Raw genomic sequence first — 23,228 nt, 5'->3', positions numbered from 1 at the left:
TCTCGGATTCTCCAGCATCTGCAGTTCCTACTATCTCTGCTATAATGTAGGACTTGGGTTATTGGTCCAGATTCTTTTTGATTGGATTCCTTTCAAAAGCTGCCATTGGGCTGTATTTACTGGAAATGTCATGAGAATTTTTGCCATAGAGCTTTTAAACTTTTTTTTTGATTCATTGGAATTTGTGATTTTATAACATCGCATGACTTTTTATTGATGAAGGCACTTTCATAAATTTGGTGAAACGCAATTAAAATCTTAGAAATAGAATCATAGAATCCCTACAGTGTGGAAACAGGCCCTTCAGCCCAACAAGTCCACACCGACCCTTGGAGCGTCCCACCCAGACCCATCCCCCTATAACCCACCTGATCTACACATCCCTGAACACTATGGGCAATTTAGCATGGCCAATCCACCTAACATGCACATCTTTGGACTGTGGGAGGAAACCCATGCAGACACGGGGAGAGTGTGCAAACTCCATACAGACAGTCGCCTGAGGGTGGAATCGAACCTGGGTCCCTGGTGCTGTGAGGCAGCAGTGCTAACCACTGAACCACCGTGCCATCCCATTATCCAGATGTTTTTCTTTAAGTACAACGTGACTTGCAGCTACTTAAAAGGCCTTCTCAAAGTCCAGAATCAAAAGGAAGAATATTGCACTATGTGACATGAAATATCTTGTACAATTTCTGTTTTCTTTGAACAAACATTGAGATGACTGAATTTAAATTGTGCTGTTGAGCATTTCTTTTTGCTGTTTCTCATAGTTTCTTATCAGAGTTGCATCAAATTAGATACCAATCTCTGATCCCGTCCTTAAGGTTTCACACTTCTTTTGAGTGCCATGTCCCAGTGTCTAAACTTCAATGTCTTTAAGGATTGTGGTGTTGGTTGAATTGCAGATTGTCCAACATTGGATGAATTTCCATTTTAAATAGGATAGTGGCATCCTTTGTAGTCACCTATATGAATGGCAAAGGCAGGAAGAACTTTATCTGAAAAATGTGTCCTCCAAGGTGTTGCATTTCTTCTGTGTTCTGGGTGTCTCTTCCTAGCGTATGCTTAAGGCCTAAAATGGGACTTAAGAAGCACCACTGTTTAACTTGAACAGAAATCCAATAAAGTTCCAGCACCTATGGGATCAGGAGTGTGCCGGTTGATCAAGAGGATATACATAATCAATTTAAAAACACACACTAAGTAATAGAAACATAATGCAGGGGTATACACATCCCTGTTGTACATTATTATTTGCGTGATTTATGCTGTAAATAATGCAGGTTTGCCTTATATAAAACCCACCAGCAGAGAGCTTTCTCACTCGCACCCTCAACTGACTAATACAGTAAACTTCCATTATTTTGGATATATAATTGTTGCCAGTTTATTTAGAGTGCTGGTTAAAACAAAATTTGCTGTACTTAATTTTACACATCTAGAAGTGCCCATTTTCATATCAATGATTATCAATTACAGAGATGTACAGCATGGAAACGGACCCTTCAGTCCAACTTGTCCGTGACGACTAGACATCCTAAATTAATCCAGTCCCATTTGCCAGCATTTGGCGCATAGCCCTTCCTTTTCATTTGAACTTGATAACTACCGGCAACACACATCTATATTTTTCTGTTGAGATCTGATGCAAGCAGTCTGATCCTCCCCTTTCCTGCTCCTTCTACCAAACAAAAAAATGCCTGCTTTCATCAACTACTACTTGGACTAATAGAATGTTGCTTTTCTTCACAGAGAGTGCCTCAGTTCCTTTGGATTCACGATGGAACCAGCAGCATTTGGATATTTTATTAAATTCTGTGGCATACTCTGGGCTGCATTGTTCAAAAGAGCTTCAAGCACAGCTCCACTCCATTGCTAACAGGTAAAAATTACCTTTGCAAAACCTGTAGTTTTCTCAGTATTACACTTGTTCCCTTTCCAGTTCAGTTCCAGCACATCTATTCTGTTGCAGATCTCAGTACATTCTTGGCCCAGTTGTGTGTATAAGAGTGTAATTCCAGATGTCAGTGACTGCCCTTGACTACATGGCTGTGAGGCACCGAGGAGTCCTAGGAAAATAGAAAGTGTTGGAGTTGAGGGAGCAAGTTCTTCACTGGCCAGAGCCATATTCAGCACAAAACATTACTGTGGTTGACCAGTCATTTGGCCCCAAACATCACGACAGGAATCCCTCAACACAATGCCCTAGACCCAGTTCCCTTCAGTTGCCTCATTAATGATGTTTAATCAATCATCAGGTTAATTAGAAGTGAACCTGTCTGCAAATTGGCTTTGTCTGGAATTCTTTAGTAAAGCAGTCTGAATCTGCATGCAGTAAGACCTCGACAGTATCTAGGCTTGGGCTGAAAAGTGGCAAGTGACATTTGTGCCAGGCAACAACTATATTCAATAAAAGAAGAGCTGACTACCTGCACATTCAATGGCATTAATATAGTGAAAACCCTCAACATCCTGGAAAGTTATCATGGTCCAGGATCTAAACCGGACTAGCCACATCAATATGGTCTGCACAAAAACAGATCAGAGGCTGGGAACTGTGGTGAATAAGTCATTCCTTTGATGCCTCTACTACCAACAAGGTACAAGTCAGGATTGTGGTTGTTAGAGATTACAGGTAATTGGAAGCTGTGTGTATGAAGTTCAAAACAATCCACGACAAAGCAACTCACTTGATTATTCGTCAAACTGACCTATTCTACATTTGGGTACTCTGACAGATATTGAAATTTTAATGTGTTCTTGGATCTTTTGTGGAATAATGGTGCTCTGTGCACTGATTCTGAAAATAGATTGTTTCATGTTTGTCTTTTTTTTAGGATGGCACTTCTGATGGACAGAGAGGAAAGAGGATACATGGAGAAGGCATCACTATCCTCTGATGCTGCAAGAAAATCAGGCAGACAAAGTGCTTTAAGGGTGTCAGTCGCATTCCAGAAAGGTAACCTTAATAAGACATATGTCAAATAAGGAAATGAGATTGTGTGTTTCATAACATTTTTATTGTAAAAGATGGACTACAATTAAGTTTGTTTTATTGATTCGAACACATGTCTTGTCAGAGCATGGGACAGAATTTATTTGATATTTTTACTTGGTGTATTTCACTGGACAGAGTATATGGCAGGAAACTGGGCATGGAAATTCTTGTATCCACTAGAACGCCACCCTCAATTTCCAGCTGTAAATTTAAATTCTGATTGGCCATTTTGCATCCAACTCTGATTTTCTCCTCTTGAGATCACATTGTGTAATAGCAAGAGAAACAATCCCGTTCAGGCTATGTCTGCCTGACCTTTACTGTGAGCTATGGAGGGGAATCTTGAAACCATGCTTAGACCATTGTTAGTACAGAATGAAGCTATATATGCAAAATAATTGTGCTATTGTTTAGATTTCTTTTTATTGCTGTTTGAATATTCTGTGTAAAAGTAGTTCCATACAAATAATCCAGATGATGAATTTTTGCAAGGGTTGTAAATGCTAAACCTGAAATATTAAAGGCTTTGTCACCTGTTTAGGAATGATGAGCTTTGATGACCTGCCTCACCCAGTCTTGGCTCACCTTGCTGCTTTCTTTGAAGCCTGGGATGCTTGCATTGTGCAGTGCATAAAGTCTTCATTTTCCAATCTAGAAGATGATGCCTTCCATGAGGCAAGTAATACTCACTGTCTTTGACCTGCGTCTTGTGCTTGTGCATCTGCTAGTTTTGTACCTCTCCAAGGGAACGGGTTCCAATGTGCAAAACAGGCCATCTGATTATCTCCTTCAGGCCTGCCAGTGTGAAGGTGTGAAACTGCAATTTGTAACTACCCTGCTATCTCTGATAAAGTCTGCCCCTAAATTGTAGCTGGAATGTTGCGTATTAACGAGCCAAATACCAAATCCGGGTTATGTTAAATGGTATAGCCTACAGAGAGTGTACAGATGTAACTTTACCTCCATTATAAACTCATTTCTATCATATATTGTATTATAGACAGTAAAACTTACAATTTGGGAACCAAAGAAGTCCAGGTTGGTTGAAGGACTGTAGTTACTCTGCAGTACAGGCTGAGGAGCTGGGTGATAAATACAAACACTTCAATGTCACAATGTCAGGAAAGTCTAAATTACAATGAAATTAAGATTCTTTTTATAAATTACCTATTTTCTAATAAACATGCACATAGATATGATTTTAAAACTATTGCAGATGGATATGTTAGAAAGTTTGAACAGTTGTAGGAATATGTATAAATATGTAGCTGAAAATTGAGATACTGAAAGCTGTTACGTCTATTGCATAGCCAGCTAAATTAACTGGACATTCTTCAACATCATCAACAATTTCTGATTTTCTTAGGTATTGTGCAGCACTTTGTGGCGGGATCGATTCTGGTTAGTATCTGACAGAGTTGTTACAGATACTGAGGGAATAGCGCTCCTCTCTCTCCACTGGCACTGGATGATGAAGCATCTCCTGAAAGATCATCTCTGTCAGCTAACTGACTTTTCCCAGTATGTATGAGCATTGTTTATACTTAGCATCCTGATGGTTTGATTGCACAATTCTGGTGGAGCATCCCATCTTTAGTGCTCTGTCAAAATAGTATTTAAGATGTATCAACTTAGCAAAATTCTTGACTTAGGAGTTTGAAGTATTTTTTGTCAGCATAATAGCTAAAGCAGTTCAGAGGCTGAAGATATTCTGAGTATCTTAGGTTATTAGAAGCATATTTTGCATAACAAATTTGACAGCAATTTCTTGACCTCATTTGAAATCTGTTGACCATGAATTATATGTTGTTAAAGTTTGACATGGTGATTTGTTAGCATTGGAGTTCTGCTGCTAGCATTTTGCCAACTGTTTTAAAACAAATTGTGCAAATATTTAACAGTGACTTGGATCAGTGATGCTTAAAAAAAAAGGCATCAACTGTCCAAAATATATTGTCTTGGACAAACTCTGCTGTGTCCAAGACATGTGAAACACCCTTTATTCTGTCTCTGTTATGCTGCCAGACGTCTTATTGTGTGGATAACTGTGTCACAATTTTTGTGTAGGCAGTTCGGTACCTACGCCATTTTTTCTTGGCTGATCAAGCAGAATAATTTCTGCTAAAGTTTAATTTGATCTAGATGTCGGTGTACTTACTTCAATATTACTTCAAAAAAAAATTATGTAACTCCTCGAGCTTTTTCCACCTCAAATCATGTTATAGGAATTTTAGTGGTTATAGAGTGGTTGATGAGTTGTACTATATCTGTTCTAAGCCAATATGTTTGTATAAAATGAAAGCACTTCTAAAATGAATCAATGTGCAATTATTGCCTTTAGATGTGTGAATAAATTGTTGATAGGATTAGTGCCATCTAATTTCTACTGAAGTTGAGATGGTTAATTTTGTACAACTCAACTTGGATATTATCCATAATTCCTAAAATGAGTAACAATAATTATGCAGTGGTTTACTCTTGCTGAAGATTGAGTAAGCTCTCCCTCATGTTTCATAAAATCAACAGATTGAACTAAGGAGAAAATTTATCAGATTATAGGATTGTAATAAATCAATAAAGTTGAGGTTTGAGAATATTGGTTGGTGCAAACTGCCAAAATAGTGTGAGAAAAATAAAAGATGCAACATAATATAACATCAAGCAGAAGGCACAAAATGTAGTAGAATAAATAGCATTAAGTCTTCATCCAGAAATTGTATGATTATGCAAAGCAGAAGTCAGATAGAAAACAGAAGGAAAAGTGGTACATAGAACATGCAAAGTGGGAACAGAAATGTAAACCAGAATGGCTTCGATTGAGAATTGAGGATGAAGATGAGATAATGAAGAGCTGTGAAAACTAGTAAAGCAATTAACAATTGTATTGATAGTTATGGTATTGGTATCCATGCAAGGTTGGCGTTTGAAGTCATGAACTATAGTGGAGATTAGAAGAAGAAAGTTTCACATGTCCTATTACATCTTCAGGTTCTCATTGATAGTTTCTATGCCAAGTATTTTGGATGTATTTGGGTTTGGTTGTCTGTTCTCTGCTTTTTTTGTATCCCTGTCTTACAATTGTGGTACCTTTTGAGATGCTAATTTGTAATTTCTCTTCCTTTGGTATGAATGCGCCTCTTTAATGAACAACGTTTGTTTCTGTACCCTTGCTCCATTTTTCTTTTTCTGTTTGGTTTCTCCTCATGGTTCAGGAGGTTCACCTTTTCTTGTGTTTTTTTGTACATGGCTAGGTCCACTTTCTAAGTGATGTCATCCTTAAAATCAGATTTGGATTTAATTTTTGTCAACGTCTGTGGGATCCAAAACTCTTCAGGTTTTCATGATAACTGAGCAGCTCTTAACTAGGGATTTATTTGCATTGTAATTTGTGTTCTTTTCACATCAGAATTCCTCAAGAAATTCACACGATTTCAGTGAATCTGCAGAGCCATCTGGCAAGTCCTAGTGAAATGATTGCCAGTGTGAAGGGACTGCAGAAATGTTTGGGTCGTCCTCTTCCGTTCAAGGTTAGTGAAGTTTAACACTCCTGTTCGTATTATGGTTCTGCCTGATCTTTTGGGGTAATACACATGCTTGTATATTGGAGCAGAAAAGCTTATGATTGCCCAATATGTTGAGATGTTGGTAGCCAGGCAAGAGTTCCAGGCAATGTAAACTAAGTTTTTTGATGAGGTGATAAGTTGATAAGTTGAAAAGATTATTAATTTTTCCAAATGTGGAAAAAAGTCACCCCGCTTCCCCCAACCACCACCCCGACTCCTGTACTGCATAACCCGAACCCAAGTCATAGAGTATTGTGCATTGATGAGACCACATCTGGAGCATTGCAAACAATTTTGTTCCCTTACTTGAGGAAGGATGTGATTGCATTGGAGGAGTTAAGAGAAGGTTCACTAGATTCTTTCCAGAAGGGCTTGTCTTGTGTGGAGACATTGAGCAGTTTAGGCCTATGCTTGCTAGAGTTCAGAAGAGTGAGAGGAGACCTAATTGCGGTATCTAAAATACTAAAGGAGATCGACAAAGTAGACACAGAGTGGTTGATTCCCCTTGTGGGTTAATCTAGAACAAGAGGTCATACATAGTTTTAGGCTCATGTATAGGCAACGGAGTGGCATATTTGGAGCAGTGAGGAATTGCTTCTCTCAAAGAGTCGTGAATCTGCACAACTCACTACCCTAGAGTGCAGCGGCTGCTGGGATACTGAATAAATTTAAGGAGAGGATTGATTGGATTTGTAATCAAAAATCTTAATGTCCATTAATGAACATTTTATTTAACCTGCAATTATTTAACCTGAACGTACAACTCGCAACCACAAGGACTAGTTGAGATGTAAAGCACAGACACAGTTAAGACGTTTTCAATTTCTCCATAACAAGGAAATTTATCGGATTGTCTAGGTAACGAAAATTCGGGTGTTCATGAGGGAATTTCCACAGAAAGGTGGCTTTTAAAACAGGAGAGGTTTTTGTCAATACAGCTCAATCTTCGTAGTAACATAAGTAATTATGAAAATATAAATAGTCTCCTGTATGTCCTAAAGAGAATTAGTATCGAGTCATAATGAAATTATATTTTTTCAATTATAAAATGAGCATTTTCATTTTGTTTTAAATTCCAATTTACTTAGAAAAAAGACAAACTCATATCAGATACTCTGCTAACCAATTATTACTCTTGAACTGAGTCAGTTGCAGCAAGATGAATTAAACGTGGCAAATATTACCTGTTTGAATTGAGGGGAGGGGAAGATTAACTTATCTTGGAATGGTTAGATTTCTACTAACGCAAAAATGTTGCTTTATTCAAGGCTGTGATGCTATAAAAATTAAAATGTTGGTGAAAATGTTCTCACCTTTTTAGGTTGGATCTGTTGTGGAATGTGTGTCTAAACTCAAGGTGATGAGTTCTGTTCTGGATGTGTTGAAATTGAGGCCAAAAATGATGGATGCGACTTGGAAAGAACAACTATATAGAATTAAAACCACTGCTACTGACTGGAAGGTTAAGCGGGGCTTGATGTTGGCTTGGGGTCTCGTAATTCAAGCAAATCACGTAGTAGGATATGATGCTGGTATGCTTTTTAAAAAAACAAAACTAATCTAATGCATTAGAATATCTTGTAAAATTGTAATTAAGTGCTTATGTTTTAAAATCTGGATATAATGTGTCAAGTTTAGTTTGGCCTTTTTAAAGCAGCTCATCTTCTCTAAGAGAATTAAAATAGGTGTTATAGACCAGACCAGACCCCTTCAAAATATATTAAGAAGATGGTATAGACTTTAACTTTTTTTTTCCTTAAAGGTAAACATAAGGTGTTGTGTTCCAGGTGCAATTCATTTGGTCAAACTACTTGATGTTAAGCAAAACGCAGTTTATTCTAACGCTATAGTTAAAATACAACAAAACAAGGAGGAATTGGAATAACTTAATTCTATTGGAAAACTGAACAGGACAATAGATACAGTAACTATTGCTAGTTAACTGTTACTGTAAACGTACCCTTGGCAAAAGGCAAATTCAGAAAACCGATTGCCTTTCACGTAGTTCTCCAATCCAGGATGTAAGAACATCAAAAGATAATTCTGAGAGAGCGCGAGCCCCAGCTTTCAATTATAACAAAGAGAGAGGTGGCATCTCTTCACAACCCCAGCATCCTCTGCTGAAAGATGAACTAAAAATCCTGTTCTGGGGTGTGAGTTTGAGCACACCAACTCACACTGATTGTGTTGTTCTAACTCAGGCTGATTCTATTGTTATATTGTTTCAAATTTAAAAAACAATACCCAAGGCTTCACCAGTTCTTTATCTTCTCATAGACAGCTCAACACCTGTCCCCCAATCTGTGTCTCAAAGAAACCAGGACAAAACACACCTCTTAAAGCCACTGCATCGTCACATAGGCAATAGATGTTGGATGGCCAGAAAGCCCCATATTCCCTGAATGAATAATTAGAAGTAGTTTAAAAATATTTTTTGAGGAAATTAGATCGTGTCAGTTTGAGGTGACAATACAAACTGCAGCAGATAATGCTGCAAATTCATGAATCGTACTGGCCGAATAAATAACCAATGTTATAATGTTGCCCTGCCAATGGAAAGTATCAAATTTTTTTTTTTATTGGTAGAAAGATGCAAGAACCAGAATTTCTGAACTTTATCGTGTCCCTTTTTTTCTCTCAAGTGGCCAAGCTTGAACTGAGCAGGCTTTTATCGTTAAGAGTACTGCAAGTTTATCTAATAGCTCTTATACAACATAACAGCGAGACCATTTTACAGTGGGGGAAAAAGTAATGTTGAGCAAGGAGTGAAAGATAGTAAGTGGTCAAAAATGTAGATTTTTGAAGAGGTCTTTAAAGATGGCACGTGGTTTGGCAAGTGAAATCCAGGACATTGACAAACAGCCATGGTATATCAATGAGGGGCGATTGAGACTATCATTAAGAAATTAAAATTACATCAACACAAATTTTTTTTCAGCCAGTGCTGCTCAATTAGCTATTGATTTTTTTTAAGGAGCTATGGTATTATGCAATTTGTGTTCCAGGTGTCTTGCAGCATGTGGTAGACTCCCAAGCTTCAGCAATGACATCTCAGGGACTTCTAAACTCTTCAGATTCTCAAAGCCTTAAGGCGGATCCACCTCAGCTCGACGGAGCATGTTTGAATCAGTTAGCAAGTAGAATTCAGCTGTGGCCCGTACTGGAATATCTGGCATTGCTCTCCAAGTATAAAGTGGTGGCAGACCTTATGGATCTATCATTAGTGTCCAGGTAAGCAAGAGAAAGTAAGTTTCTTCAGTAGCTATCAAGCACAGTTGCTATCTTAAGAAAAGAACAACCAAAAAGATTGTTAAACACCAGCAGGCAGGTAGAGAGAACTATGGTAAAACAATGTCTAATTTTATGACACATCCAACTTTTGTGACTGACAATAAGTCAAATAGTACACTGCCCTTTAGTTCTGCTGTAATTTCAAAGATGTTCAAAATGGTGGAAAGTTCTTTCTGTAGAGCCTTAAAAGTGACTTGCTGTAAATAATGAGAGAAATTCTCTGCTAGGCTAACCTAATACTTTCACTTTGCACTTGACTCTTCAACCCTATTTCTTCTTCAGCCTCCCTCTGCAGGGAAGCACCTGTCATTAACTTCATAGTCTTGAGTTCAATCATGTCATTAAGTGAAGGATTGAACGCTGTTATTCTGCGCATTCATGTGACACTGTTATCTATCAACCTGCCCCGTCAGTAGAATGACCTTGTTTATAAAATTAATCACTGCAATAATTTTATGACTGGTTTTGGAGCCATAAGTATATTTTAAAATGTGCAGCTCGTAAACTATGCAGTGAGCATCTATTACCAGATGTTTTATTGTTTAGCTTAATATAGAATCATAGAACATCTACACTGTGGAAGCAGGCCTTTCAGCCCATCGAGTCCACACCGACCCTCTGAAGAACATATCACCCAGACCTACCCCATTCTATGCCTAATCCACCTAACCTGCACATCTTTGGACTGTGAGAGGAAACCGGAGCACCCAGAGGAAACCCACACAGACACGGGGAGAATATGCAAAGTCCACACAGAAGTCGCCTAAAGTTAGAATCGAACCTGGGTCCCTGGTGCTGTTAGGCTGTAATGCTAACCACTGAGTCACCATGCCGCCCGTTTAATATAAATGCTACTAAACGAAGAGTATCAAAAGTTAGGAGGCTCAGAGCATAATTTCTAGTTTTAGTTAAATAGTCAAAAGTAGGATTAATCTGTATGCTTTCCTGCTTTGTCAATGATCTGGACCTCAATCTTGAGATGGTGGATGAGGGTATCTGAGATTTTCCGTACATCAGGTGTGCAAGTGGAATTACTGCATTGCAATATGTAAGTCATGCTATTGTTTGCCTGTAAATAGCAAAGGTGGCAAATTACTTATCGCCAACAACAACAATTCACTGTACCTATGATTAACTATCTTCATTATCCCCCCTTTACTGCCAACCATTAGCTATAAATTGGGTATATGAAGGGAATTAGGATAGATTCACTTTTTAATAAAGCAGCTGATTTGAAGACGAATAAGCCACAATTTTAAGTGCCTAAACATAGTGAACAGCAGCTTGTTTTATCACCAGCAGTGCCAGAAGCAAGCCGGATCAGTCAGTGGTTGGTGCTGAACTTCGTCAATTAATTACATTCTGCTTAAGATTTACTCCCATGGCTGCCCAAGATCTCCGAGAATTTTGGTACTTAGCGCAAGTTGATGAGGTGAGTTCACAAGTGCAATTGGTCAAATCACACCTTGCAAAACTGTAATTATAATAGTTGGTCATTTTTTCCCAGGCACCAGAAAAACTGTCTTGTTTGACTTCACAGAAGCTGTTGCTGGTAACTAAAATGGAAAGAATTGGTCATAGAAGCATGCTTTGTAAATTAAAACTGAAAGAACTGCGGAACAAAAACAGCAGATGCTGCCAGACCTGCTGAGCTTTGCCAGCAACTTGTTTTTGTTCATGCCTTGTAAATTACTTGTTTTGCTATATAATGGATTTCTGCTAATCGTCACAGTACATTTTTTATTCACTTATGGGCATTGCTGGCTGGCCGGCATTTATTTCTAGTCCCTAGTTGCCCTTGAGAAGGTGGCTGTGAGCTGTCTCCTTGACTCGCTACGGTCCAAATGCATATATCGTATATATCACATACACTGAGCAAATTACAGCATGAACTGGAGTGATTTGAAGGAAACATATTTTCTTGTTTTAATTGGTTTCCCACCATATTGCTGCACTGTAGCTACAATAGATAGGTTTCTCTTGTTGTGAACATAATTAGTTAGTTTCAAAATGGTAAAATTGACTTCCTTATACCTACTTAATATCCAGTCAGTTTATGGAATTTGGATCATCGGTGCCCAATTGGAAATTTATCTTGCAAGTCAGTTGGCTGAAACTTGGAATATTGAATGCATCCAGAATGTTATTCTACTGTTTGGGACAGTTTAATCCTGACAGATATGTAATGATGCTTTATTCCAAATTGTATATAAATGTGGGCATGTACATTGAAGATAATGCCATGGAAAGAATGGGGAAATATCTTTGTCATTTTAGAGATGCAACTTAAAATCAGCTTTAATGTGTTTTCATATCTCAGCTCTCTCCTGAAGAATTAAAATTGCTGAGTTCAGGACTGATGATGACCACGTTTGGACCATTTTGGAGTAGTTCTATCACAACCGATCCTGACTATTGGCTAACCTGGAAACCCCCAGCAATTATAGGAGATGACATGGTTCCAGAAGATACCATTGACAAATCGTTAAAGGTTGGTCTGCTTTCTTTTGTAAGTTAAATAACATGTGTGGTTCCTCAGTTAGCACAAATGATGGTCGTATTAAACCTACAGTTCCCAACAACCTTTTGAAGACAATTTGAGCTTTGCACCCAAAGAATAGTACCTATTCTGTGAAATAAGCAATGTTGTGTCCAAATACAATGATGATGCTCTCTCTTTATTCTTCTTCCCTAATTCCTCTGCTCTTCTTCCACTTGATTTATTCTTGGTGATTTATATATCATCAAATGATCTCTCAATGGCTTCTGCTCCCATTTGGCCCAAGTATCTCAAGTCTACAGAGGATTCATCTTTTTCATCTCACTTAAGTCCCTTAGTATCTTTATGTATTTGGACAGCATTCAGCTCCAGTTCAATATTTGTTTGTCTCTGTACTGTCTGATTGCTTCTTCAGCTTCCAAGCTATGAATGAGGCTTGACTTCCTTCTTGTTTTCAGCCTACACAGCATTTCCTCTGATTTGTGTCACCTTTCCTGGTAACTTGTTCGATTTTCAACAATCTGTTTCATTTTCATTATTTTATTTCTTTTTGATGGGATGTGAGCATTGTTGGCAAGGCCAGAATTTGTTGCCCATCCTTAACTATTGCCCAGAGAATATTTATTTTCCTCCAACAGGGACCTGGCATTTTATGTCGCGCTATCCAATCTAAGTGTTTCTTTGAAATTCTGGCCAACACTAATCGAAGCCACTCTGTGTCCTTTGGTGGAATTGGTATGACAATGGCAACTCATGTAACTCTGGGAGAGTGGCTGGAGCGAACTCGACAATTACAAGACATCAGTTCAGTGTTGTGGACCAACATGGCTGTTGGTTCCTTTGCTGAATTCAGGTATGTCATAGAAATGACATATTTACTTTTGACTCCTTTTCTATAGGAGATGTTTGTAAAAAGTGTGCACGGTCATGTTGTCCTTCATCAGGATACTTGCACGATGAAAATTAGATGTAAAAGTAAATCCCCCACCATACTGATTGGTAAGGGTGTGTCATTCCCTTTTTAAGTGAATTTGCAATCCTAGCCGCTCCGTCAGTGGCAGAAGGTAGGCACTTGTGGGGGTGAGAGGGTGTCATACGTAGAGACACAAAGAGAGACAGAGACCAGGAAGATCCCAATAAAAGAAATCTTAGAAAATTTTGATTTGCTACAAGATACCATTGGAAACTGATGAGTGAGAAAGGGTTGGATGCTATTTGGGAAGATTCTGCCGTGATTGTGAGCTCTGAACTTTATATTGTACTGTGTTAAAATGCTGCTGTCGATTGTAACTTCCCAAGGGAATTCCAGTTTGATAAAACCTGATAAATTAACTGCTTTGCTGTTTCTCAGCTGTCCAATCTGTTTCAAGATTAATGAGCAATGTGAGTTTTGTCTTTGGATTGTCTTGTTCTTTGGAAGGAAAAGAACCAATTAAGTAGAGGAATATACTTTCTGGAGTTGTTGTCTCTCTCTTTAGCTTGTTTGCTTATGCTAAGCCTGTCTTGTTAGGATTCAGTTCCATTAGAATGAGCCTGAGCTTGGAGAATTGAACAGATTCTGCTTTGCTGCCATTTAGCCCAGACAGAACAGTTCCAAAATAAAGCTGTTCAGTTTGTCCTAGAGTTGCTTGCACCTCCGCCTCCAAGACTGTCAATGTCATGACCAACAATGCAGAGTCCTCCATGTGAAGCTACCAAGATCTTGTGCAGAATTGTAACAGTTTCATGGTGTGAATCTTAGTGATGCAATGGTGAGGAATGGTACTGCTAGAACAGTTTCTTCAGAAGCCACCTCCAACTCTCCACCTGTATTGACTTAGATTAATTTTGGATGATATATTTCCGTTCACCAATGGTATTAAGGATATAACACACTATATGTAGCTTAGTGACTAAACATGTTTGCCTGAGGTGAATCCCAATATAAGGAGTATAACCCATCTTGCAACTTATTTTCGAATGTAGTCTAAAAAGGATGTTCACTGATGCAGATGTAGGCTTGATTGTATTTTAAGTTTAATTTCTGATCAAAAAATCATCAACACTGGTGATGTTCTGAAGACATTCTGCAACTCTGTTGAATTCACCATGCTAAAGTCAAAATTTAAGGATCAAATAATATAATTTCAAACCTAATTTGTAAGTTTTGGAGAAAACCTGAGGATCTGGTTATTTTACAGATTCACAGATTCCAGATTGCAGTGCACAATGCTACTCAAACAGCTTCATGCAATAAAGGACTTTTTGCCAAAAGAACTTCAGGAGGAGTATTTACAGACATGTGACCAACTTGCCATTGAAAAAACCAGTATAGCCAGTCACAGTATTCAGAGTTTGCTCAGCAGTCTTGCAGAGCAGGGATTACTGCCCGAAGATGTTGTTTCACTTCTTGTGACCTGTGTACGGAAATTTGTGGGTAAAGAAAAGGATTTTAGAAGCCTTTCAGAGAAAGCCCAGAGAGGCTGTCTATGGGTAAACCTGGGATTGCTACAGATTCAGATTTGGACACCACAGACCATGTTTGATCCTGCTGTCAAAAAACTGTACAAGCTGAATTATATCAAGGAGGAGGTCAGTTATTTTATATTTTTTGTTTAAGAATTATTCACTTATTTGAACAGAGAATAAATGCAAGTTTTGGATAATATTAATATGTTTCATATGCACCTAGAAACACGTTATACTCAGTATTGATGACCTGTGATGTTGCAACTTTGGCGTTTACTGCAATGACTCAAACTCATGTACTTTAATTCAGAAGAAAAGTCACTGGACCCAAAACCTTAACTCTGATTTCTTCCACAAATCCTGCCAGACCTGTTGAGAATTTCCAGCAATTTCTGTTTTTGTTTCAAATTATGAAGGGAGTCTTGTATGTTGCAGTTGATTTAAAAATGACTCTAATGTTTGAGTTTTTCACATGCCCGTGATAGCTGTTTCTCTTAAAGGGAGACCTTGCTGGAGTGCAGTATTAGTGTTTGCGATGGGCTTTGTTGTCATTTTCATAAAATATTAAAGATAGTCATCTGCACACAGGTTAGAAATTGCTGTTTTGACGTAAAAGTTATATAATTTCCCCTTGTAATCTCTACTTACTGTAACCTTGTGTGTGAAGGTTGACATACACCTGGGGCATTTTTAAATGGCTTGTTAAATGGGGACCCCAACTATCTATTATTTACATTTGAGGTAGATGTTAAAGATCTCATCGTGTTATTTAGATGTGCCAAGTCCTTGCAGCCGAGGTTCATTTCTCATTGCTGTTAGGGTCATTCTCCAAGGTGACAACTCGCAGTGATCCCAGTGGATAATATAGGAAATCATTTGCAAATCCTGAACTGTGGGGTTGAATATCTTGGGTTTTTTTTTGTTTTATTATTGTTGATGCTTTCCCTGGCTTGAGACATTTTAACAAGTCAAAGAAATACAAATTGTTGATGTGGCCTGCTAACAGTTTTTTTTTCTGTTCCTAGTTGCAACAATTGCAGAGTGAATGGAAGAGTCGCAACCTGTCTGAACAGTTATTGACTGGCCGAGAACTGTTACAAGAAGGAGAGAATAGACATTGTCATCCGCGAATTAGGTATCTAGTTTGGTATCCTATCTGTAATTGACATTGTATAGATCAGTGTTTACATGAAACAATGACTTCCTTTCCTGATCCCTCAGGCTCTATGCTTCTCCAAGCCAAGCAGACCGGTTAAAATCCTGTAGCAGGTTGCTTGTTGGAGTAGCTGACCATCTTGAGTGGCAGACCTTGTAATTCTATATCCCCAGTAAGGGCTGTTATGGGAGTGTGAGGTTGATTAAAAATCTGCCTTGTGTATGAGAGGTTTTTCTTTTGATGTTTAAAAACAAAACAGTGGGAACTAACAGTAATTTTAAACACGGATGTTTGTGTATGCAAAAGTCAATTTACTACCTAAGTGAAGGCTCCTCCATTGAATTCTTTTATGCAAATTATGATCATTGTAACCACCAGGAATGTGTTTACTTTTTTTTCTTGTACGAACTCAACACCTCCCAAATTTACTGAAAGAATGCAACTTCAGCGTGGCCACCTTTTTTGTCAGAATTTCCCTGGCTCTAATAGAGCCTTTCAGTTAACAAGAGTTTTGTTTTACTTTCCCATAGCCATTGCATTTATTTTAAACTCGACATTGGAATTTTTTTCATCCATGACGAGCTCAGTTCAAACTAAAATGGTGCTTCCCAAAATTTCATTCCATGACCACATTTCAAAGCTTGAAAATTGTTGTGACTTCTCCGTGAGAACTTGTATGAGCGAGAACATGGCTGTTGTAACTTGGTCTGAGCTCCACAGTAACCAAAATTGCTTTGAATCTTACAGCCCCGAAAACTTAACCTGCAAACTTTAGCTTGGGGTCCAGCCTTGGTAGCCCCAGACGTAAAACGTAACTGAACACAGACCACCCCCTGTAATTTCTTCTCTATCGTTTATCTTCCTGGTCACCTGGTTATGTTGATCATTAACTGAAAGCCAGGTGCTTTACCATAAATCTCCTTTCAGAGAAATCTAGTTCTTAAAAGGACCGTATGAGAGCAGGTATGTTGGGATCTTGACCAAGTGGATCTACATTGCAGCACAAACACTTGGAAAGCACTAAGTTCAGGGGAGTGTTGCAGATGATCAGCCATTTACTGATCGTAGTTAAAGGGCTATATCCCTTAGTGCAAGTTAGCAGAGTTGATGACAGTGAGAGAAAACAAGTGAGAGAATTACAGTGGTATTCGGGTGAAAGGCAGACTTTGCTTTGTATGCTTATAGTAGAAATATAACACCAAGCGATAGATAAATTTCAAATTTCAGTTGAAGTACACGAGTGTGATTTTGATGCTGTTCATATCATGATTAGTAGGTTCATGAACAGACACTTGATAATGGGATGTATGTAACTAGAGGCCAAATAAACACGTTCCATTTCTTCTAGTGTGGCAGGGACATTCTGCTGTGTCTCACCAACTTGATTTTTTTTGTGCCCTAGGTTTTTGCAACAAAGAATCAATCTCCTGAAGGAACAGATTGCAGCACTGTCCAGAAAGCAGGCGCACCGCCCCAGTGTACCTCAATACGATTATCTCTTCCAAGATATCCACCACTATGTGAACACTATTGCACAGAAGTCCAAAGTCAAATCCCTCCTCTCTCGACTGCTACAGCCCCTACAGGCGAAGCGGCCTAAACCATGTCAGAGTGTCCAGCTCGTACTGAATGAGGAGGCAGCTTGGCAGCAGTCCCATCACCAGTTCAGGAGACGAATCGCAGAAGAGTACTGTCAATATCCTGACATTGTTGAACCCCTTCTTGCTGCCATTTTACAGATGCAGCATGGCATGAGACTTCTGGCATCTGAGGTTCACGTGTCGCTAAATAATAAGCTTGTTAAGCAGGCTGGCCTCACGCGACTTGTCACTTGCCTTTTGGCCTTTCCTTCCATCAGCTTCTCATTCCCAACTTACCTTGCTCAGGCAGATGAATTATGTTCAAAAGCCTCCTTGGAGACCCTCAAAGGGCTTAATCAGCTCCTGCGTAAGAGCTCATCAGATGAAAAGTCTCTGGCTAAGGAACAAAGGTTGCTGCCAACACAAGAACAGCTGCTGATGAATGCGCTCCTGTATCTGCGTTGTCATATACTTTCATTGGGCGAACTGGATCAGGCATCACTGCAACTTTTCAGACACATCTGCCAAGTAATTACAACTTGATGCTTTGATATTATGATCTCCCCAAAAGGCATATGTTTAAAAAGTGCATACAATCCTGCAAATGTCGTGTTTTATTACCTCAGTAAATTCTTTTTGTCCTTTCCATTCCTCTCCACCACCTTTTCCCTGCATAACTTGCTCCCCACTCCCGAAACATGCAAGCAATTCTTTGAAACTACAGCCATTTGCCTACTTGACCACTTCTGAACCTCTGTAGTTAATAATAACAGGCATCAGGCAGTACCCAAATATCCAAACCTATCCTTACCAAGCTCTCCATACAGTTACTGGGTAGCGATGAACAGGAATTGCTTCTCTTTCCCCACCTGGTTACTATGATGTCTTTTTTTGGGGGACTTGTCTACCTTAATGCTGTTTAAAACACCAACATCTTTTTTTACATCCACATTCCCTAGGATATCGACATATTGCTTTTTAGACTCACCATCCAGCATGTCCTTCGCCTTTGTGAAACGTATTCATTAATGACCTCAGCCACTCGATCCAGGTCCATGCAAAAATTATTTCCCTTATTTTTGAGTTTACCTAGCCTTTCCTTAGCTATCCTCTTGCTCCTTTATATGTGTAAAATGTCTTGGAATTTTCCTTAATCCTGTTTGCCGTGGCCCATTTCATGTCCCCTTTAGTGCTCCTAAGTCCTTGTTTAATTTCTTCCTGCTTTCTTTATCTTCCCCAAGGGCTCTGTCTTCAGTTTCCTTAACCTTACATACACTTCATTCTTTCTTTCTGACTAAGCTGACAATTTTTCTTGTCATCTGAGGTTTTCAAATCTTGCCATCCTTATCCTTCACTTTTCACAGGAACATGCTGGTCATGAATTGTTCCCAGAATATTCCCCCACTGAAACTTTGATTACCTGGCCAGTCTCATTCCCCAGTACCAGGTCTAGGAAGGCCCTTTCTCTAGTTAGATTATTTACGTACTGCTTCAAGAAACCCTCCAGGATACACCTAACAAATTTCCACCCCATCCAAGACCATGACACAAAGGGAGTCCCAGTCAATATAGGGGAAGTTAAAATTACCCACCACAACAACCCTGTTGTTTTCCCATTTTTCCACAATCTGTCAGGGTATCTATTCTTGTATCATGTGCTGGCTGTTGGGAGTCTTATAATACAAGCCCATCATAGTGATTGTACTCTTCCTATTCCTGAGCTCTCATATGTCCTCTCTCTGGATGACCCCTCCAAAGTATTCTCCCTGAGTACAGCTGCGGTATTGTCTCTAATCAGTGATGCAGCTCCCCCACCTCATTTGGACAGCTCTCTATCTTGCTTGAAACATTTAAATCCTGGAATGTTAAGCAGCCAGTCTTGTCCCTCTTGCAACCGAGTCTCTGAAATAGCTACAATATCGTAGCTATGTTTATTAATCCAAGCTCCAAGTTCATTTGCCTTGCCTGTCATACTCCGCAGACCCACTGTGTTCAGTAAACTCTCTCTGTTTGTTCTTCCTCTTAGTCTCACTGAACTTAGTCTCTAACTCCTCTTCAGTCATTTTCACTTGCTGACCCACTGTTCTAGTTAACACCCTGCTGCCATGCTTGTTTAAACCCGCCCGAGTGACACTAGCAAACCTTACAGCCAGAAGATTGGAGGTGCGCCAGTTTAGGTGCAACGTATCCTTCTTGTACAGGTCCTATCTAACCTAGAAGACATCCCAATGATCTACATATCGGAAGTCCTCCCTCCTACATTAACTCTTTAACCACGTGTTTAACTGTACTATCTTCCTGTTACAAACTTCAATGGCAAATGGCCCAGGGAATAATCTGAGGTTACAACCCTAGAGGTCCTGCTTTTCATTTTATTACGTAACTCTGTGAACTCCCTTTGCAGGACCTCATCATTCTTCCTGCCTAAGTCATTAGTACCAATATAGATCATGACCTCTGGCTGCTTGCCCTCCCTTTTGAGAATGTTCTGTGCCCACTCAGACATTATTGACCTTGGCACAAGGGAGGCAACACGCCATCCTGAAATCCTTTTGCAGCCACAGCAACATCTATCTATGCCTCTATCTATGGAGTCCCCTATCACTATTGCTTTTCTGCACTTTGACCATCTCTGTAGTACAACAGAGCAAGCTGTAGTGCCACTGTTCTGGCTGCTGCTGTTGCCACCCTCCTTCAAGAGTATCCAAAGAGGTATACTTGTTAGAGGAGGGTGACAGCCACAGGGTACTTCTGCATTGTCTGTCTGCCCCTTCGTGTAGCCGCTCATCTATCTGCCTAAACCCTTGCTGTGACCGTGTTTCTAAAACTCCTGTCTGCGACACTTCCTACCTCCTGCACACCTCTGTGTGTCCAGCTGCCACTCCAACCAATCCATACTTAATACCTTTTGAAAAATTAACTCATGATAAATATTGTTTTCTTTCCTGACCCTGTTCTTCAAGAAACCCTGCAGGTAGATACTAAAGATGGCTAAGAAAAGGGAAGTGCTGTCTGCCTCTAAGGACTAGATAACCTGGCTATGCACCTCATTTAGGTTCAGTTGAAGACTGGTCAGAATAAAATAAGACTGCATTCAATTTGAGCCACTGCTTTTAAAGCAAAAACAGCAATTGAGAAGGGAACAAAGGTGGCAGACTGAGATAATATAATACTGTGGTTTCAAATCTAATTAAGCCAAGAGTTGACAGAATTAGAGTAGATGGTTTTTCGTTGATTCAGCCCAAGTGCTTTTTTAGGCTGCAGTCCTAGGAGAATTGGATGGTGCAATGTGATATGCTTCACCTCCAAATTAATTAGACCTGAGGCCAGTAACCTGAAATTCCCTTCCTTTCTGTTGGCTTGTAAGGCTACGATTTTGAATTAATTTTTTGTTAGTGCCAATCCAGGTTTAGTTGGCATGAGGACAGAATTCTCCATTTACAAAAAGTGATGTAAGAAATGCATTTTTGAACTTGATCCATGTGATGGAACGTCTAGTATGGAAATAATGTTTGTTAGTGTGCTCAGAAAAACACTTAATTGAGGATATCTAGCTGGAGCTAAACAGATAAAAGCCTCCAAAAACATTCCAATAAAAAGTGCAGATTTAGATTACTGACCTTTGGGTTGGCAGCTAAAATTTGCAAAATTAAAGTTGTGTTTTTGCATTGTATTAAAGGCAATGGTAAATGCCTGTGATGAGCAGGAAGAATGTAGGAGAGTGAAGGAGGAGCAGGAAGCCAGCCTGTACAAGTACAAAAGCAAAGAACATGTATCTGAGGAGGAAGAAGAGAAGGAATTTAGACAGAATTTCCCTCAGTATACCAAGGTAAAGTGGAATAATGTTTCCTTTGAAGTTTCTTCTAACTTTTAATGAAGAGGCTTATGACTTTGCATTTGTTTTGAACTCCTGTTCTTTCAAAATTTCAGTTTACTTTTTAACTGTTTAAAAATCATATGTTTCTAGGTACTTTTAAAGTTGGAACTTTGTGAACTGCACTGTCACGAAATGACTTTAGAATGTTTGAAAAGGAAGAATCTATTGGATGCTTTTACAAGAAGCATAACTGAAACTCTGAAAGATTTGTCTTTGAAACTTATTTTGTTGGTCTTTCCTTATTTTCTTCAGGATTTTTCTGATCTCACGTCCCAGCCCAGTCTTGAACAAGAAGATATGGACACTGAAGTTCAGAGCACAGAGGCTAAAGCTGCTGACACTGCCCCTGTACAACAAAGTTCAATTCAAACTGTCATAAATATTCATCAGCAAATCTATTTGAGATTTGCACAAACGGTGTGGTACCGCCAGACTGGGCCAGCTCATCAGTGTAGTGATTATCTTAATGCTTTTGTATCTTCTTACCATACGGCTGCATTACTAATTACACAATTCTGCTCTCTAATTGGTGAGTCTATTTAATTATTAGAGTTTTTCAATTATTTGAAGGCTGGCAGTTATTGTCCATCCCCAACTGTTCTTGAATGGAGTGGCCTGGTAGGCCATTTCAGAGGGTTATTCCTGTGGGTCTAGAACCACAAGGCAGCCAGACCACATGAGGATGGCAGACTTTCTTCCCTAAAGGATGTTAATATTGCTGAAAAAGACACATTTTGTTAAAGGTGGGATAGTGCTGATAAGAGAGAGGATCGTCTTGCGAGAGAGTAAATCTCTGATCAGAAGACCAGGTTGTGGAGTCTATTTCAATAGAGCTAAAACAAAAACAGCAAGCAGCAGAAAACATTAGTATGAGTGATTTATAGGCCACAAATATGTAGGTCTCGGTATAATTCTGGAAATTAGAGGTGAATGTGGCAAGGGGTATGATGTCATCATGATTGACTTCAATCTGTGTAGAAAGGGAACATTTAATGAGGATTAATACTGTGGAGGAGGAGTTCCTGGAATATCAACGTTTTGCTGGAGCAATGTATTGAGGAACCAACTAGTGTACAGGCCATTTTGACTAAGTATTATTCAATGAGAAAGGATGAATTATAAATCTTGTTGTGACCAAAGTATGATGGAATTTTCCATTTAAATTTGCAAAAGATTAGTTTCAGACTGAACTACGAGTCTTAAACATAAATAGAGCAATTATGAAAATATGGGGAGGAAATTAGTTGTGTTGGATTGGAAAAATTCATTAAGTTTGATAGCAGGTAGGGAAGAATTAATACTTGATTTCCTAAACAATTTTATATGCCTCCTCCTTCGATCTAATATAATCTTTAGCTGCCTTCATTAAACATGACTTTTGTTTTTCCTGTTAGATATTTTTGCTTTAGAATTTAGTTTTAAAACTTCAGAATTCTGTAAAGTAAGGCCAAGAAATTGATAAAGGGAATAGAATATGACTAAACTAAAAATGTATATTAAAAGGATTGTAAAAGCTCTTCAGGTAAATAAAAAGGAAAATATTAACAAAGACATATGCGACTGCTGTAAGCAGAAACAGGAATGGGAACTGGCAGAGCAGTTGAAAAGCTACATAAGTACTGCTACCATCACGGGCCAGAGGGAGACGAGTCTCCCTGAAATAATTAACAAAGTTTTTTCAAAAAAAGTAGTAGTATTGGGGAAAGTAAAGGGACTGAAAGTTGTCAAATCCCCAAGACTTGATTACTTTCACCACTAGCATGTCCAAAGTGATGGGTCCAAATATTGTGGTGGATTCATGATCAACTTTCA

The 23,228-nt window shown here is 38.9% G+C and overlaps 1 protein-coding gene across 1 annotated transcript in view; it reads left to right on the top strand.

Moving 5' to 3' along the window:
* Window positions 1–23,228, top strand: part of mdn1 (midasin AAA ATPase 1) — a 184,099-nt gene that overhangs the window by 102,801 nt on the left and 58,070 nt on the right. Inside the window, exons 51-65 of the mRNA XM_048597433.1 lie at window positions 1,756–1,885; window positions 2,841–2,962; window positions 3,543–3,676; window positions 4,368–4,522; window positions 6,408–6,528; window positions 7,886–8,096; window positions 9,570–9,795; window positions 11,155–11,287; window positions 12,176–12,346; window positions 12,994–13,208; window positions 14,536–14,926; window positions 15,829–15,938; window positions 17,362–18,067; window positions 21,219–21,368; window positions 21,669–21,945. Coding sequence (XP_048453390.1) covers window positions 1,756–1,885; window positions 2,841–2,962; window positions 3,543–3,676; window positions 4,368–4,522; window positions 6,408–6,528; window positions 7,886–8,096; window positions 9,570–9,795; window positions 11,155–11,287; window positions 12,176–12,346; window positions 12,994–13,208; window positions 14,536–14,926; window positions 15,829–15,938; window positions 17,362–18,067; window positions 21,219–21,368; window positions 21,669–21,945 — 3,252 coding nt within the window. The remainder of the gene's footprint in view (window positions 1–1,755; window positions 1,886–2,840; window positions 2,963–3,542; window positions 3,677–4,367; window positions 4,523–6,407; window positions 6,529–7,885; window positions 8,097–9,569; window positions 9,796–11,154; window positions 11,288–12,175; window positions 12,347–12,993; window positions 13,209–14,535; window positions 14,927–15,828; window positions 15,939–17,361; window positions 18,068–21,218; window positions 21,369–21,668; window positions 21,946–23,228) is intronic.

The sequence above is a fragment of the Rhincodon typus genome, chromosome 5, assembly GCF_021869965.1.
Source record: "Rhincodon typus isolate 14 chromosome 5, sRhiTyp1.1, whole genome shotgun sequence".
In the NCBI taxonomy this organism is placed as follows: Eukaryota; Metazoa; Chordata; class Chondrichthyes; order Orectolobiformes; family Rhincodontidae; genus Rhincodon; species Rhincodon typus.
The sequence above is the reverse complement of the archived record's forward strand: the minus strand, read 5'-3'. Positions and strand labels throughout refer to the sequence as shown.